Consider the following 23,027-nt stretch of genomic DNA (forward strand, 5'->3'; position numbering starts at 1 on the left):
ATGTGAGACTGATAGTTTGGACAACTAAACACTCAATTCTCGCTCTGTGATGCTCTTTTCAACCTTTTCCCCCCCTCAACCCTTCAAAGGAAGCATAATCAAATTTCAGCTTCTTCGTTTGTTTTCTCCGACCACAACACAATATCATCATGTCTGACGCAGGTGATAATCAGATTTCTACGATTGATCGCACTAACAGCGATGAGTCGTTGGTACTGATGACTTCGCCTTTGCCTACGGTCAACTTTGTCCAGGAAACCCCAGGCGACCTGTTCGACGCCCCCAACGGCGCTGCTCTGATCCGTGAGAACCTCTCATTTAGCAACTCTTGCTTTAGGAGTGCTTTCTAATCTAGCCAATTAAGATGCATGCAACTGCCAGGGCGTTTGGGGTGCAGGCATTGCCCGTGCATTTCGTGAGCGGGTTCGTCAATAAATACCCAGTTGATGCGACAACTTAGAGCTAATGAGATGATCTAACTTTAGTATCCCGCCGCCTACGAGATCTACCGCAACCACTGCCGCATTTACCGTGACCACCCAGTCACCAACGTTATCACCGATCTACGGGATGAGGCCCAGCAGCCCTCTCTCGTTGTTAACCGTCCCCTCGGCACCGCACTCATGATCCCACCACAGCAAAGTGACTTCACTCTACACCACCGTCGCCATTGGATCATCTGCGTCTTTACCTCGGAGTACTACGGCAACCGCGCGGATTCAGAGGATATGATTGTCAATAGCACTTTTGCTGCCCTCCAACACCTGAGTGAACAGCTACGAAGTCTTCGGCAACAGGCTTCTGAGAGCGGAGATGATCGACCCCAGAGACTCTACTCCAATCGCTTCTGCACTGGTTTTTTCAAGGTCTCCTGGGACCGCATTCGTAAATTGATCGATACAGTTGGTCTACATATCACTGTGTTCTACCCCTTTGAGGCCAGCAGCCGCCGCCCTCGTCCTATTCGTATGGTGCATCCCAGTGAGATTGAACAGGAGTGAGGGAAACAAGACATCTTCCCGCGAGCAAGGGTTTGGGCTGGTGGGCTCCTACCTGGTGCGTTGAGGACAGTCATTTTATGGAAGATAATTGCAGTAACTGTGCAATCCATGTACGTAACTTCGGTACAAAAAAAAGATCCAACAAAAAAAGGACGAAAAAAAATACAAAGCCTGTCGCTGGAAAGTTGAGCCTCCCCTTATCACCTGATAGCGCGTACTGTAGATCGCGCCCGCGTTTCCCCCCAATTTCCCTAGTGACTTCAATCTTTAGGAACTGTGATTCCTGCCATACCAATCAGACACCTTGTCTAGGATACCAATATGCCTGGAGAACCTCAGCCAGCTCAAAAGCGCCCACGCCTCCCCTTCAAACCTCCTAGTCGCACGACTAGCGCGGCACCATCCAGCTCCGCGCCAAAGGCCAAAGGGAAGGCAAAACAAACCAGCACAAAAGCCTCCACATCCACAACCGTGCCCAAAACAAAAAGCAAACCCACTCAGGGCAAGTCCACAACCCAGAGAAAATCCGTGAGCATCGGGAAACGGCCCCGACCCGAGTCTCCGGTAGCCAATGTCAATGCCAATGCCGCCTCCGAATCCGAATCCGAATCCAACTCCAATGAATCAAGCCGCAGTCGTTTACGGTCACTCTCTCAGGAGCCGGACTATATTCTTGCTGAAATCATAACTACAAATCAAACAGAAGACGTCACGTCCAGCGACCCCAAAATACCTTCAAAACTGCTTACGCGCTTGTTGCATCAGCATTTCCAGAATGAGAAGACCAAGGTTGCAAAAGATGCTAATAGTGTTGTTGCCAAGTATGTTGATGTATTTGTGAGGGAAGCCATCGCCCGAGCTGCATATGAGAGGGCCGAGTCAGATGGAAATACTGGGAGCAGGGGCCTTGGGGACGGGTTCCTCGAGGTAAGTTTTAATTTTATCCAACTAGCTATCCTTGGGTATTCTGATTGATAATATAGGTTGAGGATCTTGAAAAAATGGCGCCGCAGCTTACGATGGATTTCTAATCTGCATCTCTTTTACGAAGGGGCTCATGGCGTTGGTTCAAATTCGTCATGTATTAGGGCTTATTGTTAATTGTTCAAGATACCACAGCATCGGCATAATGCATGCATCACTTTTAATCCAAACACCTTCAAAGGCAAGAGGCCTGGAAGAGTGAGATATCCCTCGGGTTCATATACTCAGGTGGCTTTCCAACGGTATGGTCCTCTACAAACGGCGGCACTGCCCCGAAACCATTGGCATTGTGAAACAAAGCAATATCTCTGTTCACCCTCTTCGACAACCACGCATTCGCCACATAGGCCGTGTTCCTTTTGCTGAGACGAACAACAGCAACGGGGAGCTTGTTCTGCTCGGGCAAATGGCCGAGCTTGGCGTCGTAGGTTGTGTGGCAGATGTCGAAAACGAAGAATACCCGCGTCCGCCACTTCTGAGCCGCCACTAGCCTTGTTGTTGGGTGAACTTCTTGTGGGCTGTAGAGGTGACTTGCTTTAAGGAGACGGATGGCTTTGGGTAGGAGGACTTCTGGATTGGTTTGGGCTTTGGATATCTGAGAACTCCGGTGCGAGACGATGACTAGGACCCGGAGCGGTTTTCCCTGGGACATGGCGGGCTGTAGATGTGAGGAGTGGTCCGTTTAGAGGTTTGTCTTGTTCTTACCAGGATAGACGAGACGGAATGGTTGGATTGTCTCTACGCCTTTTACTTTCTTTGCTAAAATGTGCCCTGCTACGAGGATTTCTCAGGGTTCTCAAGCAGAGTTTAAATATTTTTTTTCCTACTCGTATGAAGTACATGGGGGCAAAGTTCGGTGTCTTACCTGGACTAGATGATAACCTTCCAATGGCCCGGCGGTTTGATCGTTCAGACTGGAACATTTACCAGGGGATGGCCATCTGCCATATTGCAAAGAAGCTATATGTAATGCTGACAGCCATGTACAAGGAACTTGCTTCAGCTGGCTATCAACTCTGCCAGGTACCTGGTGACTGGGTTAAGTCGGGTTGGGATTCGTGTGTCAGTCTGACATCAAATAATGTACAACGTAGCAAACCCGCAGTATGCATCGGAAATGATATAATAGGAGCCAGGAATACAAAAAAATTCAGAGCATAAACTAAAAAGCTGTCAGGAATGTTGTAGTTGATCGACGGAAGGCGGTGGCTCGTGAATTTTCCCCGCGTGTTTTGTTTCTTCAACGCGTCGAGCCCAGCCAGAAAAGACCAATCTTTCCGCAATGGATGATGCGACGACCTCCTTGCTCACTGAGCACTTCAGTTACACACCCTTGGTACGTCAATAAATACCGATGTACATTAACTCGTGCTGCACGCTCGACCTGCGACCTGCGACTTAGGACCCACCGCTTACAACTAGGAATATCGCTGACAGCTCCCTAGTCTCTCATAGATGACATTATCAACTCGATCAACAACCTAATTTACCAAGCGATTTCGAGCTTGGAGTCTGGACTCCTCAATACACCGCCTGAACGGCTCGGTTTCTCCCATGACAGCAGTGGTCCTAGCATCGCGGAAACAGACGAGGATGGCAATGTGGTCTATCCTGAGGCGAAGCTGGAGATTGAGAATGGATTGCACCAGCTGGAGACACTACTAGAGGCCAATGTTGATAAGGCATTCGACAAATTCGAGATATATGTGCTGCGCAACATTCTCACGGTGCCCGCAGACTTGCTGTCTTGGGTGCGGTTGAAGCACTACGAGGTATGTGGAGTCATTACAGATCTCTGGATCTCAGATTGCTTGTAGTTTTGTAATAGGGGATATACTAATGCGCATCGTGCTAGGGTCTCGCTTTCGGATCTTCGCCAGACACGCCGACGCCAGAAACCATACATGCGCAGCGCAAGAAGTTATTCGAGACGAAGAAACTGAATCGTTCGCTAAAAGAAGAACGCACTCGGAACGATGCAGTGATCTCGCAACTACAATCTATCTTATCGACAGTTGAAACAGCGAAGGCAGATGGCGTGTCTACGGCCGAAAACAAACCAGTTGATTTGTCCTTCTTGACCTCTACCCCATCAGCACGCCAGCTTCGTGTTGGTGTCGATGCTGGGCCGAATTCTAAACCAACACCTCTTACAACCAACACAACATTCATTCTCTCGCAACTGCCCGCGTTACAGACCACACTTGAGCAGCTCCGACCGAAATTAGCAGCCCTGCCCAATGCAACGGTGCCAATGGAAACCAAGTCTAAGAGAGACGAGAGAAAGGAGTATATCGAGAGCAGAATTCGACTCCATCTCGAGCGAACTGGCCAGATTGCTATGGGTGATGACGGCAACCCAGTGGTCGCAGGTCGCAGAATCGACATCAGGGAGGCACACGCGCTTGAAAGTGTCGCAAACATGCTTACGAAAGACAAGTCTGTGTAAGAGGATATGCATGTGAAAACTTTTGGTTCTACGACTCTATTATTGAATATGTACTGGTCGCCTTCCTAAGACCAAGTGATGCTCCATGTTTCCTGAGTCTTTCTGAAGGGGACCACGTCAATCTTGTCTGACTGGAGGATCTCCGAGATCTTCTCGCCCTTCCTCTCGATGGTGATGAATTCCTTCTGCTCCTCCGGGAGGCCATAGAAGGCCCGTCCGAACTTGCTCATGAAACCCTCGACAACCTCCGGCGTGATCTCATCCTCCTTGAGGACACCGTTATCACAAGCCTGCTCAAAGGCATCAATCACAACCTGAGTGGTGTATGGTTGGGTGAAGACACCGGCGGCGATCTTTTCACCACCACGCTTGGATGCCGCCGGGTGGGGGGCGCTGTCGGAGCCGAAGAAGAACTTTGGGTTTCCTGAGACAGCAGCACGGAGAAGGGCATCGCGGTCGGCGGGGGTCTTAGCAACGGGCTTGCAGAAGCAGAATGGGTCGCCGGCCCACGAGTCGATGATAATGGATAGGTGATGAGCAGTGATGGTACCAGAAACCGTGGGACCGCATGACTTAACAGCTTCCACAGCCGCAGCAGTGGTACAGTGCTCCAAAATGATACGCAGCTTGGGGAACTTGGAGTGCAGCTCAAAGAGCTTGGGAAGGAAGCGCTCTTCCGCGGACAACACTGTCACATCGCCTCCGGAGGGACTTTCTCCGTGCAGGTTCAGAATCATGTCTTGACGCTCCATCTCCTCGAAAATGGGGTAGAACTGTGTATAGTCGACCACACCCGCAGAGGAGTTGGTCGTCACACCGGCGGGATAACTCTTGACACCAATGATGCCACGCTTCTTAGCTTCAATGATGGTCTCCGGAGTCACGGTCTCGTGGAGGTATAGCGACATAAGGTAGTTAACATTCGGCTCGAGGGCTTGGAGGCGCTTCTGGTAGTCCAGAGCACGGTCGACGGTCGTGATAGGTGGCACAAGATTGGGCTATCGAGTGTATTAGATTTAGCTCAAAGGACAGGATTCTATGAAATTCCCTTACCATAACATAAACGGTGTTCACACCACCCTGTCGGATAGTGGGAGTCACCAACTCCATCATTGGACCCTCACGAAGGTGGACTATCTTTTGGTCAGTTCAATTGCATCAATTCCCGGAATTGCTTAGTACCATGAAAGTCGGCAGAGGCGGGGAGCTTTACTCCCTGTAGCTTAGAGAGAGTCATATTTAAATTAAATTCAAGAAGTTCAGCAAATGCCTATGATAATATGTTCAAAGCATTGTCGATGTTGCCCCGCCATTTCGGAAAAGATTCTGCCCGATGGCGGTGGCAACCTCTCCGGTCTTGGGTTTAAGAATGTCAAAGAGGATGTGTTGCCATAGGCTGATTTGAAAAGTAAAAAGATATTCTTTTCTCTTTTATCTCACCCTTAACTGCACTATGAATGGCACATCTGGGGTAGTATTCGGGGCATTGACATACAAAGGCCTAGATTTATCCAGGGGATACGAGAACGCCTCGAATAAGCAAAGACCGGGATGTGTGTTCCTTGCCGCTGGCACAATCCTCGGCGCTTCGCCTTTGCCTATCACAGTTGAACATCACATTTTCCAAAAATTCTATTCAATCCAATGAAAACCCCGCTCTGACTCTATATTTGGGTCTACTACGCGCTTTGGTGACTGCCAAGTCTGCACGCTGGCGCCCAGACAATTATAGGGGATGTACAAGTCCCAATTGAAAGGCCAATGTTTATAATTCACAGTGCACATTTAACCCAAAGCCTACGAATCAGCTTTTTCTGAGGCGCTATGCATGGCTCTATGCAGTAATACCAGCTGACTATCGTCCGGATACGCGCCCATTGAGTACTTTCTGTGATAGCGCATAGCGCTCACTAATTTAGTCTCCAGACCAAGTTCTACTAATATACATATATCCCAGCTAGTATCCCTTAGTTATTTGAGACAAAATATAATTGAATATAGTACCTGACTTTTCGTTTTGTTTATTATTGCCCCTGAGGCGTTCGTTCTTTGATATCAATTCCTAGGAATATCCTTGCTGGCAAGGTTATCATACAGTTACACACTCTCCTTCGAACCCCTCTCTATCATCTCAAAAAACCACCTGGGCAAACGGCACTCCTTCATCATGACCTCAAACTCATCCCTCGCCGGATCAGGCACTGCTTATTCTTCAGACATGGAAGAATCAAACTTCCTGAAACGCAATCGTATCATTCACTTTGCACGCCTTGGTCTATCTTTCTTGACTTTCGGCATTGCTATTGCCGTCGTCGCATGCGAAGCCCCACCCTTGCGGCATTATAAGCACACCTCACAGTGGGCAACTGTTGGTCTCGCACTGTGGCCTTTGAACTTTGACCTCCGTCCAACAACAGCCGCCATTGCATGCGGCTGTATAATCTCCACCTTGAACTTGGTATACATCGCCGCTGCGCTCCTACCATCCGTGAGTCTTCCCATCCTATTGTGTGATAACTCTTGATACCATATACTAACTCTGATCAAGCCACATTCACGTATAAAGCCACTTAACATCTACGCCTCAGCATCAGCTGTCGCAGGTTTTCTAACTGCCTTGGTCGGTATTTTATTTATAATCTACCGTCCTTCCGCGGACTACCCAGCTGGGTTCAGCAAGAATGAAACCCTGCACAGCTGGACTTGCAAGTGGAAAACAGGGACAAGCAGCGTAAAGACACCCTATCATTTTGATCGTGACTGCATCAATACTAGCGCTGGCTTCGTCTTGCTGTGTATACTTGTTGGAATGGAGGTTTTGATGGGACTCGTTGCTGCTGCTGGCACGTGGTACCAGCGGGATGTTGCTCGTCGTCGGGCAGAGCAGTTCCAACTTGAGAAGTTGGAAATTGCTACTAAGCAGGTGTACCGCAATTGATTGGTGGATAACTTTGGGATGATGTGATGTGTACGTGTGACGTTCATTGGTGAATTTGTATGAATATATGTTTTCCTGTGTTGAATGAACGGGATGTATTCGTGGTTATCTTTGCTGGACATTAATGCGCTGTGAGGTAACGGCTTACTGGTTTAGTTCATCCGCGCCTCTTTTATTTTATTTTCTTCTTGTTCAGCCATGTATGTGATATTATACGTCTTTCAATCTATAACCTCTATGAAAAAATAGCATCAAGGATCCCTTCCGGAGCCAACGGTATCAAAATGCAGCCCCTACTCCTAAAACAACAAGAGCCATCCAGCTACCAGCAGTATTCGCAACTGCAGCTCCCTCAGATGGACTTGTCGACTTCTCGTTCCCAATGAACGATTTAGTCGGTCCGGCAGTAGTAGACGAGCTATCACTAGTGGTCATACTAGCATCTACCAGCGTCGGCTGTGCAGCATTCGACCCAGGGAGTGTCCATGTAGGTGCGACGGTGGTCTGACCTTCGTCGTATGCATTTGCCGTAGCGCAATTGTTCACACTTAGTTGTTTGGCCGCGACTGAATTAGGATCATCTTCAGAGCAGTTTACATAACAGCTGTTCAATTATGTTAGTATTGCGGCGTCGGAGTAAAAAAAAAAGCGATAGATCATTGGGCAATTCGAGCCAGACAGGTTCGAATGATGTCTACTTACTTCGCAATATTTGCAGCACCCGAGCACTTGCAATCCCAATCCGGCTCGGTACACTTTGCGAGCCCTCGCTTCATGATCGCAACGCAGGAATCTACAACTCTGTTGATAGTGAGAAAGGGTTGGTGAGTGGTAAGATTACGGGTGCTTGGGGGCTTACTTTTGGGACTCGCAGTTCGAGTTGCCGTTTGTGCTTGGTGATGTGGGTGCTGCATCTTGGGCGGCGATGAGGGTAGCCGATGCAGCAAGTAGGAGAGAGAGATGTATAGTAAAGAAATGCATGTTTGTACTGAAGCCAAGAATAATACAATGTTTTAGAACGAGAAGATTCGCGCTGTTAGGTACAGATCAGACCTTGAGATAAAGTTAAAAGTAGATTCACTCAAGACTTTCTAGGCTTATAGTGGGCGTGTGCTAGGATATTGAACGTTACATTTATCCTTAAGGCGATGGAACCATTAAGCCATCTTTCAAGGCCGTGTCTATTCCCGGAACGTCCACAGGAGCCCTATAGCCTGAAGAAAGCTCCCACGTGGAAAGAATTTCAAGGTCCACATTCCTAGCCACCTGGCAGGCACCATATATCCTTCTCATTTATGGCCAAGGAGGCTATGTCCATTGAAGAGAGAGCTAAATCAAACATGAATGGTTGGTTGTGTGTGCCGGGTTAGTATAACACGTAGACACCAAGTTCGAAGGTAAAGATGAACGGAAAACGACCATTTAGCCCAAAGCGGTATTCCTCTGGTTCAACCAACCTTGCGAGCTACCATGGGGGTAGATAATGAGGTGGTTTTCCGACATCATCACTCGCTCTAATGTCGCATTCCAGATATCGGGGTTACATTCCTCGATCGATAGCCCTACCTGTGTTGGCCAATGGTGAAGGACCAGAGCCGCATTAGGAGTATTGAAGTCTCCACTACAGCTATTCACCGTCGGGCGCTCTGTTCCTTGAGCTGTTGCTTGGTTTAGCGGGGTTCATCGTCCTTTGTCTTTTTGCTTTTTTCTACTAAGGAATGAATTCATATCTCTCTCACTCACTGTTTCACTCTCAACTCATTTATGTTGAGATAATTCACCAACCATTATCCCAGTAATGCTGTCAAGCGCCCTCTCAAACGGTCCTTGGGAATGCTAACGTTGCTACTCACGTTGTCAATGGTCTGCCCCGTTATCGTGATGTCCGCGATCCAGAGTCAGGCGTGTCCTCAGGGCAATTGGCGGACTATGACCTTACTCTGCGCAACAAGTATCTTGGACTATCAATACTATGCAAGCAGTAGGAGCGGTGTAGGAGGCCTCAGGAGATGAGCCGCGATTTAGGATCGCTTTCTGACCCGGAGTTTTTAGAGCCTCGGGTCACCAGAAGCTTTGATTGCAGAGAAAAATGAGCTCATAGCGTAAATTCAGTGTCAAAGCAAGATATCCATCTTCGTGCTTTCTGATTTTGCTCTATGGAATATAATAAAAAAGCATGGATAAAGCGGTCTCTATTTGGTGTCCACAGGAAGGCTAATTGGGGATGACGGTATAACGTGACACCGCCTTTGGCAGAAATTCGTCTTGTTGCGCGAGCCTGCACCTTCCTCTTCTAAGCCCTGACACTAAAAAAAGAACATTGACAATGACAGACCCAACTCTGCCAGTAAATCAGGACCTTGATGAGGAGGCTTATGACTCTGCCGAGGATGAAGATTTTGAGTTAGACGCAGCACCGGACGACTCCGATCTATCTTCCGATGCCGATGAGACCGCAGAACCCGCAAAGAAGAAGCGAAAGACAGACACGAAAGCTCAGATCCCCGAAGATGCAGAACTCGACTCTGGAGATGAGGCCACAATTAGAAAAGCAAGAGAGAAGAAAGAGAGAAAAACCAAGGGAAAGAAGCTTAAGGGCAAACGCGCGCGCGATAGCGACGAGGACGATGTCGACCTTGACATGGACGACGATGAGGGAGGAACGGGGGGATTCGTGCGAACGCGCGCAATGAAACAACAGATGTAATTTTTTTGTTCTACCCATGTGACTTGACCTATTATCGGCTTCTAACACGCGTTTTCCGAGCAGACAAGAAGAACAGCGTAAACCGTTGGCCAGGATCGATGGCGCAACCGTGGACGTGGACGCCCTATGGGAACAGATGAATGCACCTCAAGGCCAGGTCAGCCTGCAGCCAACCCTAACCCAGCCGGTAACGCAATCCGTTCCCAAGCCCGAACCAACAGGCGAAACGAAAGCACAGGACCACGGTGCCCGAGGTGCGGAACATAAAATAGACCCTTCCCTGCATGCCGACCAGATGATCAAGATCAAGCGCACCTACAAGTTTGCCGGGGAATGGATCACGGAGGAGAAGGTCGTACCCAAACACTCGGCGGAGGCTAAAGCCTTCCTATCGAGTGGAGAGAATGCCGAATATACGGATGAGGATGCAGCAGCCATAAATGCCACTCGTAATCTTCGCCGACCGCTTCGAAAGATCTCACGATTCGACCCCAATCCGACCGGTGCGATTAAGAAAAGCTGGGAGAAACAAGTCGTTGCGGATGCGCGCGGACCCAAAATCAACACCGTGGAGAAGTCAAGACTCGACTGGGCTACGTACGTCGACTCTGCCGGTATCAAAGACGAGCTTCGCACACATAGCAAAGCCAAGGAGGGTTATATCGGTCGTATGGATTTCTTGGGTCGTATGGAAGAGAAGAGAGAAGACGAACGGCGAGCTGCACGGCTCAAGGGCATATGAAAACAGCCCTCGTGCGTTCTATACTTAAACTCCTTCTGGTGTCAGACACACTCTCCTGCCGAGTGCCGCAATAAGGGTATAGCTTCATACAGAGCCGTGTTATTGCAGGGGCTCTCTGCAAACCCTACGCTTATTGCGACGACAAAATTCGACGAGTAGCTCTTCTTTGAGCAATTTCTCATTTCATTTGGATTGAAATTGCGGGCTCTCAATCTTGAAGCCAGTGCGGTGTGCTCTATGTCCACTACAGGGCTACGATAAACTGGGATGCATTCACAAAAATCAGACATCCTTACTTCAAGCTTCGAACCTGCATACGACCATGCCACCATCCTCCCAGCGGTAAAACCACTGGCCACATCTACACCCAGTGGAACATTATCGTCAATCAAAGCGATCATGGTCATATCAGATTAACGAGTATTCGAATCTGTACTATCAACATGTACTATATAGCAATAACCCAGAGATACCATTCCAGCGACCCAATTCAATCTTCAAATCAAGCACAATCAACAAGGGACATCAATCCCCTTTCTCTATTTACTTGGGCACATACTTGATGCCAGTCTTGGGGCAGCCGGATTTAGTAACTAAGAGAATCAAGACGTCAGTAAAGCAACCAGAAAGCAAAACGATAAAAGAACTTACGGGTATCAACAGCCTTGTATGTTCCATCAATGGCATTGCCCTTAACATTATAGAAATACCAAGCCTGGTTCAACTCGCCACTTTGGCAACCGAGGTAAACCTCGGCTCCGTGCAGCTCAGTGAGAGCTGCCTGGATGTCGGCGAGAGTATATGTCTTAGAAGTACTCGGGGTAATGCCAGCAGCGGCGAGAGCCTGGGAGATATGGTCAAAAACGAACAGAGCAAATAAAAGAGCCGAGAGGGAATTTGGGACATACCTTGTGGGTATCCAACTTCTTGAACAGATCAACCGTCTTCTGGAAGAAGTCACCCACTTCCTGCTGGGCAGTGTAGTCGGAATAGCAGCTGGGCTCGATGGTATTGATGCAAGTACCGTGCTTGCTCCACTCGTGCGACCAGAAGTCCTCGTTGTCGCCCTTGATATCAACCCAGTACTTGTCCATGTAGTCAACCAGCTCGCCGCGGTCCTGGTCCTGCAGGATGGCGGTGATGTTGGTGTAAGCGCGCTTCGAGTCGCAGCTTGCCTCGTATGTACCATCGCAGTTATCGGGCCTGGAGGGGTGTTACTTTTTACTCTTATAGATCAGACTGGATGTTAGGGTTACGTACCACAATCCGTGAATGGTCCATGAGTTGTCGGGGCCGGTTGATGGGCTGGTATCCCAGAATTGAGTCAGGAGGAGAGCACCACCTGGGGAATTGTAGCAGCAGGTTGGCTCTTCGGAGCTTGAGCAACTGAAGGGGGTGCCACTGTCGCATTTTTCGAGGGCGGTTGTGCCGGCGATTAGGCTCATGGCAGCCAGGGCGAGCATGCCCTTGGATTGTGATTGCAACATTTTGTTAAGATTGAACTGAGTGTGAATTGTTGAACCGAAAGAAGAGATGTAAGGGGATCATACAATGGTTTTATATGCTCTAGTGCAGATCATATTTGGTACATACATCGTCAGGCACAAAATATACAATATAGCACATGCACCGATAAGAATAAGCTGATTTGTTCTCGGACGTCGCCGCTACACCTATCATCTCATCAAAAAAGTAATATAGTGTACAGTAGTGTCGGTCGAAGTAGGCGACGATCACCGAGCGGGGCAAGTTGCGTTTCGACATTCTCCAATGATGAGACAGAAATGCACAACGGACTCAGCCGCTAAGTCAGAGTCCGACGGTTTTCGTCTGAAGAAGACTGACGAAACGCCTTCTTAGGTTGCATCGTCCGGGCTCCCCCTTCGGATTTCCGACTTGTTGCCTCAAGTTGATTCAACCCCGCAAGATTGATCCTGCCGATCGCCCTCATCTTGACGAAGCGGAACACTTCGCCCTTTATCTAGCAGGCTCTGTTTTATCTAAAAGCTCGTGTTGCTTCGCTTAGAGGACAATGACCTATTAGGTGAATATGTGATTACCTCTACTGGGAGGTTCCCGTCTGCGCCATCTCTGTGGGCTGACATGGTATTCCCCACATTAAGGAACCCGTGTGGAATCGCTTGGATGTAATTAAATTGACCGGAGAAATACATATAATCTACTGAGACAACAAAGGTTCCTGTTCCTGTTCTTCATCATTGGCTCGCGGAGACAGTCCAAGTCGAATGTGCCAAAGAGCGGTGACGGCAATAACGAAAAAGACCGAGGCTTGTAGGAAAGGCAGTCCCATCCAGGCAGGTCCAAGACGCATTCCTAATCTGAAGAGGTTGGCAAATAATGGGCCGGAAACGACTGTTCCCAAACCCTGTGCAATGGCAATTGCCGAATACAAAGTGCCAGCATGGTCGGGTCGTACAAGTGAAGTAGCCAGACTGCGTGTAGAGATCATGAACGATGAGCCGATTGACAAGATGACCTGACCACCGATCAAAATAGCTGGTGTCGGGGCTATAAATGTAACGGCGAATCCGATGATTGAAAGCACACCGCTACCTTTGCTCAAGAAATGGTCACTATATTTTCCATGGAGATTGAGATATTTGGCGGTTAAGAATGCCAGGATTGGCATTATCCCCAAGTATGTGACGAGAGCAAATATCCCGCGCAGCGAAATCAAAAGACTGGCCTATACCATGGTTAGTTTGTGATTCGGTGGGCGAGGACAGGGACATACACGACCAATACTCCAGTCAAACTTCTTTGACACATATTGCAGGAGCAGATTTGTGCATTGTCGACTCATCATCGTGACGAACATTAGAAAGACCATTAAACAGATATTGAAATCGGTCCAAATGAACCGAGTCGACTGTATAAACTCGCGAACTTGTCGGGTGATCTCCTGTACCACTGTCCGCTTGCTCGAAGGCTGGGCCTGCGCACTTTCACCATTCTGTTCTGAAATTTCTCGATTGGCTTGTTTTCCTTTTGCGTGTTTGAGAGTCTCGGGCAGGAACAAGGCCGGAATACTTCCCAGAATGATGATGAATATGGAGAGAAAATATGGAAACATCGGACCAAAGGTCATCAGATAAGCACTGAGTGGGGTGGCCAGAATCTCTGCGATTTGAACACAAGACTGTAAACGAAAGAGTGCAGTTGCTCTAAAGAATGTTAGATTTCATCACAAAGAAAGGTCAAGCCATAACGGTACCTCTCGTCTTCGGAGAAGACCTCAGCCACTATGACCATAGCAATGGCCGTAAGGACTTGGTCGCCACCACCGATGATTTTAAACACAGCTGACATCCAGACCATCCGTAAAGGAATGACACTTGACCATAGGCCTAAGGGAAAGAAAGGTATTAGTAAAATATTGAAGAGGATTAATAACCAACTTACAAACTATCCTAATCCAGACCTCCGCGAGGATAATGCCCAGGATGCTAAGATATAAGAAAGGCTTCCGCCCCCAGTGATCTGAAAGGACACCATATGGCAGCGCGAGTACAAGTCCTGCATTTTCGAAGCATCAGCATCCCAACCTCAGTGTATTGTAGTGAACACATACCAGGGATTACATCGAGTGTACTCTGATACCCAGTCACAAGTGCCAATTCTCCCTGTACAGGCTCTGATTTACACGGGTTAGACACTGGCGGAGTCAGAGTGTCATTTCCCACCCCGTGAAGACTGGCTTGGTAGTTTCGACAGATGATTTCCTCATATACTGCGATTTGTGGTGCGGCTGACATGAAAAATCCGAAATCGGCTGCTAGCAAGAATATAGTACACACGACACAGATCAATAGTTTCTGTGGATGCTGGGCTGGTTTGGCATGTGAGCCCAATAATGGTTGTGTCTCTGTCATTGTGTATAGTGAAGTTTGTTTAAAGGGAACAGATACCCTACAACATAGAATTTAAGGGAGTCCCCTAGAGAAATACTTGTTTTTTAGGGGGCGATCTCCTTTTGTTTAGATTGCTGCCTCTGTGCTTATGCGGAGTTCAATGACACCGGACCGTTAGATTATCGTATTATCCCCCCACTCTTTTTCTTTTCTTTGTTTTGGATTCTTTCACTTCACATTCTTGACTTTCATGAATTTAAATATTGCTCTAAGCCAAAATCTATTTGGTATGATTCTAATAAAAAATTCCTAGGTAATTCCTAGGCAATGTCTAATTCCTATCTCCGGTCTTATCTTGAGGCTCGGAGCTCGGAGTTCAGGCATATCTGACGTGTCTCAACAGCCCAATCATCAGCCCCAGGTTTTGGATGACGCATAACGCTTAAATAGAAAAGCCGACAACTTGGCATTAAAGACATACGACAATACTCTGTACTCCTGAACTCATATAAACGACACTCGACCTAGGATTTCAGGGCCCGTGAAACCAACCTTACCAGCATGAACGCTTCCGGGATGACCAGAAACGTGCCCTTTGGTGGTGCAGCCATATAATTGTGTGATCTGCCTCGTGCTTCTGATCCAGACTCAGTCCAACAGGCATATTCCCAACAGGAACGCACCCAACCCCACCTCCATGCTGGTCTTTCCTACCAGTCTGGCTCCGGAGCATGCATCAGTCGGTCCTTCAACACACCGATGGTCAAAGTTTGCAATAAACCATCACCTCGACTCCACAAAGCGGGAAAATGTCTGACCGTACCTGAAGGCTTGATGGTATGCAGTGACATCTCATAAGGATGAGGACGAAATTGCTGACCGCATTTTCTCAAGGTTGTCCAGATAGCCCTGCAAGTTCCCGTCCATAGGTCTCGCCTTTGTATTCTGCATGCGCCCGAAGCTGCACCTTAAGATTTCAGATCTGACCGCCACCAACACTACGGAGTACTCCGTACATGATTGTGGAGATCTCGAATTTCCCGAGACCCGGCGATTTTCTCGGAGGATTAAGCGAAGGTTTTCTTTGCTTTTTTTGGTATGCGGCTTTCTATTGCACAGCATAAGCGGGAGTCGGGTGGCGTTCATATTCTGAATTACGATACGTCCAGTTCTGGGCTTGCATCTTTCGGAGATGAGATTCCCATCTGTCCCGGTGGCTTGATAATGTTATTGGTTCTTAGGCTTTACCGTCTCCTCGAGGATTTGTGATACATGTTCGTCCTGGCTAGTTATTTTAGTATCACGGATCGAATCCGGGCAATACATGGAGTGCTCATTCGACTGATTTGGGCTTGAACCAAGCAGGTACGTGCTTGCATGTGGATAACTCGGCATTTGGCGATTCCATATTCTCGCGTGGTCTTGTGTGGCCGGATCTTTAGCTTTTGGACTGCTCTGTAAAATATTAGTCTTGCATGTCATTTAAAATGGCAGTATTTCAAGGGCAGTCATACTTAAGAATATCAGAAGCATCGCACCATCCTCATAAACAAAAAGAGGTTTACTCATTTGTACAGCCTCTTCCTTGGACTGTCAACCACTGAGAGTCTAGCAACAAAACTTTATAATTGATGTCTTTCACCAGAAATCAAACTCCAAATCCTAAAGGTCTGAGCCCTAGCATACAGGAAGAAAAGGCCTAGTTTAAACAGATTGTGGCCATCCATTTCAAGGAGGAAACCGGTCAGCCAATCTTAAAGCAACTAGGGACTTCGAGAACCAAAGGGCCAGTAAGCATCATTTCACGAAGCACGTCAGCACTTTGAACGTGTATTATTAAACAGAAATACCACCTGCCTACATATTTCTTACTAGACCGTCCACTGTACCACCACTACTACACCGACTTATTCCTCGGGTTTCAAACCCCTCTCACTTCCCAAGATTCAGTTCAGCTCACCACCCGAACCAACCTGCAGTGTTGATCAGTCTAACACCGCCAGAATGTAGACTCTCATGACCTCAGCGCAGCAAGACTTGGCCATGAGAGTCAGGCAACACTGAATCTATTCCAACCCAGATCCCGCAAGACAAGCAGTCAAAGAACACCACTACATCGCTGAAAATAGTCCAAAGGGGACATTTAATGCGATGACTGCGGAATATCAAAAGGCCAGAGCGGAGGGAGCCCTGGCTGGAAGCTGATGTCCTTGCTAGCAGACGAAAGCATAATGGGCCCTACCAGCGGTACATTCACTTGGTGGCCGGCACACATCGCCTCACTGATGACGCAGCGATCATATCATTCTATATCTGAGATAATATCTACCGCAGGATGTACCTAGCCTGGGACTTGGATACAAAGGGCGAGATCAGGAAAATTAACACACCTATGTCTTCCATCCTCAGATAGTTCTTTTTATCCTCACACATTACAGTATTGTACAGAGAGTCTCCTATTTCATAGTAGTCTGCTGTGTCTCTGTATTCTCAATAGTACCCAAGCCCGAGATAATAGGAGTGAGCATAGGAAATATCCAGAGTGTTTAACCACTAGGCTACATAAAAACCATGGTGCTTGTATAGCCCAGTAAGGCCATACCCGCTGTTTGACAGGGAGTATTGGCTTAAGAATGCTTGACGACAGTAGTAGGTAATAGATGATACTCTCTCAGAGTCAAGCTTTGGGCTGTTGATAACTAGTCGAACAACAATGCTTCGGGGAGACGCACTTGGATGCCCATCTCACTGCAGAGTCTGGTTCAAGATTAACTTCACGTCCTGCCAATCCTTTAGGCTAACATATGGGGTGGCCAAGATGCTAACTATCTGCCCTGGTCTTGGAGAGCAAAGGGTATTCGCATGTTTTTGAAGTGCCAAACAATTACCCAAGATGGATGTATACTGTGAGTGATGAGTTGTGGTTGGAGGAAAGGAAGAAGGGTGTGGGGCAATGGCTCGTAGTCATGTGACATCAATTCATCTCATCTATAAATCTCCCTTTGGTTATTATCCACATAGAAATATTTGAATAATAAATTAAATCAGTCTATTCTATATCAAAAGGCTGAGTTCCTAAAACGAGGTATCGTGTTGAGCCCGACGTTGCAAAGCGTAGCATGTTGTCAGCGTAGCCGCAAATATATATCGACGAGATTAGGTGCATAATGTATGTAGACAGCAAGAAGTATAAGTACATACATTGCTCGTACAGCTCAACATACAATAATCGTGACACCTTAACATTAAGTATTAGTGATAAAGTATGCTTCACTTGGGGTAAGCTAGAAGACGTTGTACTCATGTTTATACGGGCTGTGTCTCCTGATAACTACATAGTATATTCACGTACAACTATGCGGATAATACCATTACTTAAGAAAGTATATCGAATTGAACTGGCCACCGCACATTGCGGAACTATTTAGCTACTGATATATAACACCTCTACTTCAGAATTATTTTGGTTGATCTAGCTTCGCTGGTGGAATCATACCTAATGAGTCCCATAGTAACCGCACACCATGCATACCTCACTAGACGACCCAGAAGTACTGGTAGAGCATCTACCAAGGTTATTTCTACTAGTTTTTAATTGGTTCCATGCTTACCATCTTGGCTCTTGCTTATCTGTTATATTTACCCTGGAAAAAAGGGAAGATAGGAAGCGGATATCTACCAGGACCCCAGAAAGGACAGCTAGACATGCTGGTGAGAGGAAAGCCAAGTGGCCATAAGTAAGGTTCGTTGTTATCCTTTATTGAATCTGTATAGCACATGAGAACTCATAAATATCTCATCTGAAGGTCATATTGTTATAATCCAAAAAGACTAAAGTACTCACTATGCACTAATTATTCCGTTTGGTTAATCCAATAGACACCCAAAGAATAACCATAGATTTCCGCGCTATATGACCCCCAACCTAACCTAGCATTTCTGCCTAGTCAATGATCATCCAACCCTCTCATCTGATCACAGATCAGCCTGCCCCATCCAAGACCACGCTAAGGACGTATGAACTAAACCAAGGCAAGAATGACATCAAACCTTATCGGATTGATCCGTGCGAGCACAAAGTACACGCTATCGTAGCAAACCTAACCTAACATGACACGGCGGAAGCAAGACACAGGAAAAGTAGCACTCAAAAATAGCCCCATAATCGGGCGTTTGAGTCGCGGCCTGGAGTCGATATGTAGGAAAAATGAAACCAACATCTAATAGCAGCATGTACGTCTCCCAGGTAGGCCAGACAAGCACCAGGGAGGCGCAAGGGTCCCAATAATATGATATCACCAGATTCCCATTAGGGATGATCTGCAATCACACCAATTAGGGGCCGTTGTCGCTAAACATGGTTTGTGCTCTGCAGGGTTCCTGCGAAGCACCCATGTCTGACATTCTTAGCTCGATGTGCAGGGTCGATCCCGCTTTTATTGGGGCTCGAATCTAGCCGTTCCTTTTTTTTTTTTTTTTTTTTTTGGACCCATGCTCATCCTACCTTAAGTACCATCGTAGCTAGATTGGTACTAGTATAGGCTGGGTTACATAAGACTGTGGCAGCGGACATGGATGTATGGGCCGTTGGAGAAATTAAAGCAGATCAGTGTGCTTGGACTGGTATGTGATATGGGATTATTGCAACGCTGCATCTCTGCGACACTGTAAGGTTTTCTTATTTATGATTCACAATTCAAGTAATAGAAACCAAATATATTGGGTATTAGTTCGGATACGACTCGCGAATCATGTTAAGATAGTATAATCCTTCGTCGCGACTCACATCGCGCTCCTGGAAGTAGACAGGTATACAGATACGATGTACAAAGGTACACGAGGGTCTATCCTTGGGAGACCCTTAAGGGACTGAATACAAAAATACCTAAACAGGGCAATTGTCTAAGGCGTTGACACATAGGCTTTTGCCACAGTGGAGTTTGTTCCTGGGAACCGGGAATAAATCAATGCAAGGCAATGCAATGCAAGTCAACACGGATGGAGTTATTCATTCGAGGAAAATTGAATTAAAAAAGCAAGTTTGAATGCCTTTGTGGGCGTATGAAGAGAGAAAGAGAAAGAAAAGTAAGGGGGTGGCGGGGGTAAACGGGTAAACAGATAAACGGGACAGAGACCTCGGCTAAGGGCAACAAACTACCAGGAACACCAACCAGGTACCATTTTGGGGTTTGTGCATAATCTCCTACCTATGCTATTTTATGTACTATTGATCACTTCTGCAGGCTTGATCTCTGATACTTGCTTCCTATAGGCCGCTCAGTTTCGTCCCTGCATCTGGCCCAAATGTCGAATATTTCATAACTTATTGCAGTTTACCAATTCTATAAGGCTTGTTTTACACTAAGAGTCTGTAATCTGTATACACACACACACATACTATGAAATCTATACCCAAGAGGTTTTATCGCGATAAACTGGTCGGCTGTCGGCATTTGGTTCTATTTCTAAACGGCTGATCGCTTGAGTTCTTTATCAAGGCAAAAACCACGGATATTTAATTCACTCTTAGCACGGTCCCCGATAGTGCGTGGTCCCCGATCATGTAAGGTCCCCGAGTATGCAAGTAGTCAAGCGCTTTGGCGTCAACAACCTGTATTGGAGATGCATATTGAACTTAAGCAGTGGTATTGATATGGAGCCATAAAACAAGCCTATAATTTGCAATGAAAGTCTGTCAGCCAAATAATAGACATTCGCAGTTGCGTCAGCGGCACTCAACAGACCTGTAGCTTCTGCAGCACCCCCAGACATAGGTACGGATTACTGCCGGGAGGAACACTCTGCATCCCGAGGAATGGCAATGTCAGTCGATCAGAAACACAAAAATAAGGTAGTGCGATATACAGGTAAGTATGTTAGATTATGACCTAGTGGTAGATTGTATAGACTGCTACTTATTTGCAAATTCGGTAGAAATTACCGCAATATATGATAGGACAGGAAAAAGTGCCGTCATAACGTTGATAGTGAGGCTTGCATGTCTTGTTGATCATTTGGGCAGTCTGGGCTATTATTGGCTGCATTCTATGCTCCGAGTTCCTAACCGAGGACTTCGGCCTTTGGTCGTCAAAGAACGCGCCAGAGTCTGGGCAGAGGGCAAAAGTTGATAGCTCTACTTGTATTTTCCGAGTACCTGGTACTTCAGAGAGTTAGAAATCATGCTAATGCAGCCATATCCCTAAGCCCAGATAAGGTTTTCTAATTCTGGATTTGGACTATTCTTTGTTGACTGATCTATGATTTTTCCCCCCTTGTCCTCTTATGGTATAGTTTGGTAACTAGCCTGATACGGAGTACCTAACGTATCAATAGATTTAGGATGGTATGTAAGCTCGCAGTCTATGATTATACCGGAAGAGGGCAACTACTCCGAAAAGAGATTGATTGTTTTAGTCACTATAGCAGGCGCAGGTCTGAAACAAAGGAACGCAATCAACAGAGGATCATATATCAAGAGAGCTTTAATGGGCACTTGGCTATCCACGAGGCCCACCAAAATCACAGAAGGCAAAACCACGCAGTCTGCAGCGGTGGCGAGTAGCTTGTAGATCTCTGTAAATACTGTAGGCGCAGATACGAGAGGTATGTAGAATATCCCGGATGCCTGGAGATCACCCCGGATAAGCTAAGCCACACTACATCCCCAACGCCACCAGCAATCAGTGGCGCGACCGAGCAGCCTAAGGCAGCTGTGCAGATTGAGGTATGACTCGGTGCGACCGAAAGCTAAAGTCACTATCGAAATCTTCCCGCGTCGATGATCACGGCATTCAGGTGGATCGGGTGGGTTTGGATCGATACTTCGGTGGTCTGGGCGTTTAAGGGACCCTGGTTCTAATCTCAGACCTGCACTAAGACATGTAGTTGATGATAGTGGTCTCTAGTATCGAAAATCAAGGCATAAAGACGGAATTTGTGGGTTTATGGATAAGGGAACCATATAAGTGAAAGATATCTGTTCAGACGCAGGGGCCGAAAGATCTCGAGGTGATTATATTTGCTTTTGAGTTCGGGGTTTCGGTGGCCCTTGCTGCGAGAGTATCAGGGATTTTATTATAATGGGCTCAGATTTCATTGATAGCAAGCATCCAAAAGTCTATATTGTATATTCCAAGGTTATAGCCTTCCAAGGTTACAATCTGGGGTTGGACGTCAGGGAAAAGTAAAATAAATTAGAATTCTGACAATCCATGGAACGACCATTAGTTTCCAAGGTTCCAATGTTGAATCCCGAGACCTTAGCGGGGTTTGACTTCCAGGTTTTCGGGATTTAAAATAAACAATAGTCTCAACCAATTGCAGGAATAAATGTATCTTAATCAATAGGGCTTGAAAACCGTTTTTCGACTTGGGGCTTGGATATCTATGCAGGTATCCCAATGAAGCATGAAGGATTTAGGGAAGTAGGAAACCGAGGTAATTGAAGTGGGGGTTCGTTGAGGCTAGATCTGACAGTTGACACAGCAATATAGACCTGAACAGAGATCGACACGAATGCGAAAACGATCGACAAAAGAGGGGCCGAGGGAAAGAGAATCAGTGTCCGGACCGAAGAGTAATTCTACCCACTCGGTCCAGTTCAAACCTAATCTTATTGCTAAACGGAATTGATTATCTACGGTTTTTCATAAATCAGCAAAAGAACAAAATGCCTTTTAGCCTTATGGCTCAAATCAAACGCGCAATAATTAACGCTCTTACTGGATAAAGCCTGTTTCATCCCCACTCGATGGGCCATGCAAGTGCAATGTGATACACAGGCAAACAGTGATAGCAGAGTTATTATTAAATATAGGAAAAAAAAGCGGCGATTTCGCACACCTGCAGCGGAGACAAACATTCGAGGCCGATCGCTATCTGGACGGGGCGTGTTTCAAACCACGGGGTGGAACGAAGATCCAAAGAAGAATGCAAAACTTTTGCCTCTGACTGCTAGCCACGCAGGTTGAGAGCGAAACAGGCCCAGCATACCCAACTAAGAGGATAATCCTATCCAAGTCTCAACTGACGCGTGATGAATCAGACGCAAATGCCAGCTCGGGGTTAACACTATCCGAACCGTTGGGGCGGATAGGTGGCTTCTCTTAGACCCAGCGGGATGGATGCTAATTGTTCCCCGAGCCGGTTTGCTTTTTTGGCTCTCGCATTCCAAGGTCTGAATGATGAGGTGGATTTTATCACTGGGACCTATAGGGACCTAGAGGGCGTATGTATGGCTTACCTTCAAATGTAGAGAGATAGGTTGGGTGGGGAAGACTAGTCCAAACTGGGAAGGTAAAGTAAGTATTAAATATAAATGATTTCCTTTATAAA

General features: G+C 47.0%; 9 protein-coding genes across 9 annotated transcripts; 5 read left to right on the forward strand and 4 right to left on the reverse strand.

The window, feature by feature from the left end:
• Nucleotides 1-149: 149 nt before the first annotated feature.
• PGRI_031720 (Appr-1-p processing) lies at nt 150-1,001 on the forward strand (the record flags this gene model as incomplete). The annotated part of the gene is made up of 3 exons (XM_040790885.1): nt 150-303; nt 365-423; nt 486-1,001. 3 exons carry the CDS (start codon nt 150-152, stop codon nt 999-1,001), a joined length of 729 nt encoding a protein of 242 aa, XP_040647838.1.
• Nucleotides 1,002-1,322: 321 nt separating this feature from the next.
• Nucleotides 1,323-2,032, forward strand: PGRI_031730 (CENP-X/MHF2 family protein; the record flags this gene model as incomplete). Its single annotated transcript, XM_040790886.1, has 2 exons — nt 1,323-1,928; nt 1,985-2,032. The coding sequence occupies 2 exons, from the start codon at nt 1,323-1,325 to the stop codon at nt 2,030-2,032; spliced, it is 654 nt and encodes a 217-aa protein (XP_040647839.1).
• A 128-nt stretch (nt 2,033-2,160) lies between these two features.
• PGRI_031740 (uncharacterized protein) lies at nt 2,161-2,637 on the reverse strand (the record flags this gene model as incomplete). Its single annotated transcript, XM_040790887.1, has 1 exon — nt 2,161-2,637. The coding sequence occupies one exon, from the start codon at nt 2,635-2,637 to the stop codon at nt 2,161-2,163; it is 477 nt and encodes a 158-aa protein (XP_040647840.1).
• Nucleotides 2,638-3,267: 630 nt separating this feature from the next.
• Nucleotides 3,268-4,434, forward strand: PGRI_031750 (MIND complex subunit MTW1; the record flags this gene model as incomplete). The annotated part of the gene is made up of 3 exons (XM_040790888.1): nt 3,268-3,321; nt 3,431-3,757; nt 3,841-4,434. 3 exons carry the CDS (start codon nt 3,268-3,270, stop codon nt 4,432-4,434), a joined length of 975 nt encoding a protein of 324 aa, XP_040647841.1.
• Nucleotides 4,435-4,499: 65 nt separating this feature from the next.
• Nucleotides 4,500-5,671, reverse strand: PGRI_031760 (dihydroorotase; the record flags this gene model as incomplete). Its single annotated transcript, XM_040790889.1, has 3 exons — nt 4,500-5,432; nt 5,488-5,567; nt 5,617-5,671. 3 exons carry the CDS (start codon nt 5,669-5,671, stop codon nt 4,500-4,502), a joined length of 1,068 nt encoding a protein of 355 aa, XP_040647842.1.
• A 930-nt stretch (nt 5,672-6,601) lies between these two features.
• PGRI_031770 (uncharacterized protein) lies at nt 6,602-7,372 on the forward strand (the record flags this gene model as incomplete). Its single annotated transcript, XM_040790890.1, has 2 exons — nt 6,602-6,922; nt 6,983-7,372. The coding sequence occupies 2 exons, from the start codon at nt 6,602-6,604 to the stop codon at nt 7,370-7,372; spliced, it is 711 nt and encodes a 236-aa protein (XP_040647843.1).
• Nucleotides 7,373-9,698: 2,326 nt separating this feature from the next.
• Nucleotides 9,699-10,821, forward strand: swc5 (putative Swr1p complex component (Swc5); the record flags this gene model as incomplete). The annotated part of the gene is made up of 2 exons (XM_040790891.1): nt 9,699-10,075; nt 10,143-10,821. The coding sequence occupies 2 exons, from the start codon at nt 9,699-9,701 to the stop codon at nt 10,819-10,821; spliced, it is 1,056 nt and encodes a 351-aa protein (XP_040647844.1).
• Nucleotides 10,822-11,364: 543 nt separating this feature from the next.
• PGRI_031790 (T2 family ribonuclease) lies at nt 11,365-12,308 on the reverse strand (the record flags this gene model as incomplete). Its single annotated transcript, XM_040790892.1, has 4 exons — nt 11,365-11,414; nt 11,473-11,665; nt 11,730-12,024; nt 12,082-12,308. The coding sequence occupies 4 exons, from the start codon at nt 12,306-12,308 to the stop codon at nt 11,365-11,367; spliced, it is 765 nt and encodes a 254-aa protein (XP_040647845.1).
• Nucleotides 12,309-13,000: 692 nt separating this feature from the next.
• On the reverse strand, nt 13,001-14,714 carry PGRI_031800 (Major facilitator superfamily domain, general substrate transporter; the record flags this gene model as incomplete). Its single annotated transcript, XM_040790893.1, has 5 exons — nt 13,001-13,528; nt 13,577-14,006; nt 14,057-14,189; nt 14,245-14,358; nt 14,414-14,714. 5 exons carry the CDS (start codon nt 14,712-14,714, stop codon nt 13,001-13,003), a joined length of 1,506 nt encoding a protein of 501 aa, XP_040647846.1.
• Between the last annotated feature and the right edge of the window lie 8,313 nt (nt 14,715-23,027).

This window comes from Penicillium griseofulvum (genome assembly GCF_001561935.1).
Source record: "Penicillium griseofulvum strain PG3 chromosome Unknown contig_80, whole genome shotgun sequence".
In the NCBI taxonomy this organism is placed as follows: Eukaryota; Fungi; Ascomycota; class Eurotiomycetes; order Eurotiales; family Aspergillaceae; genus Penicillium; species Penicillium griseofulvum.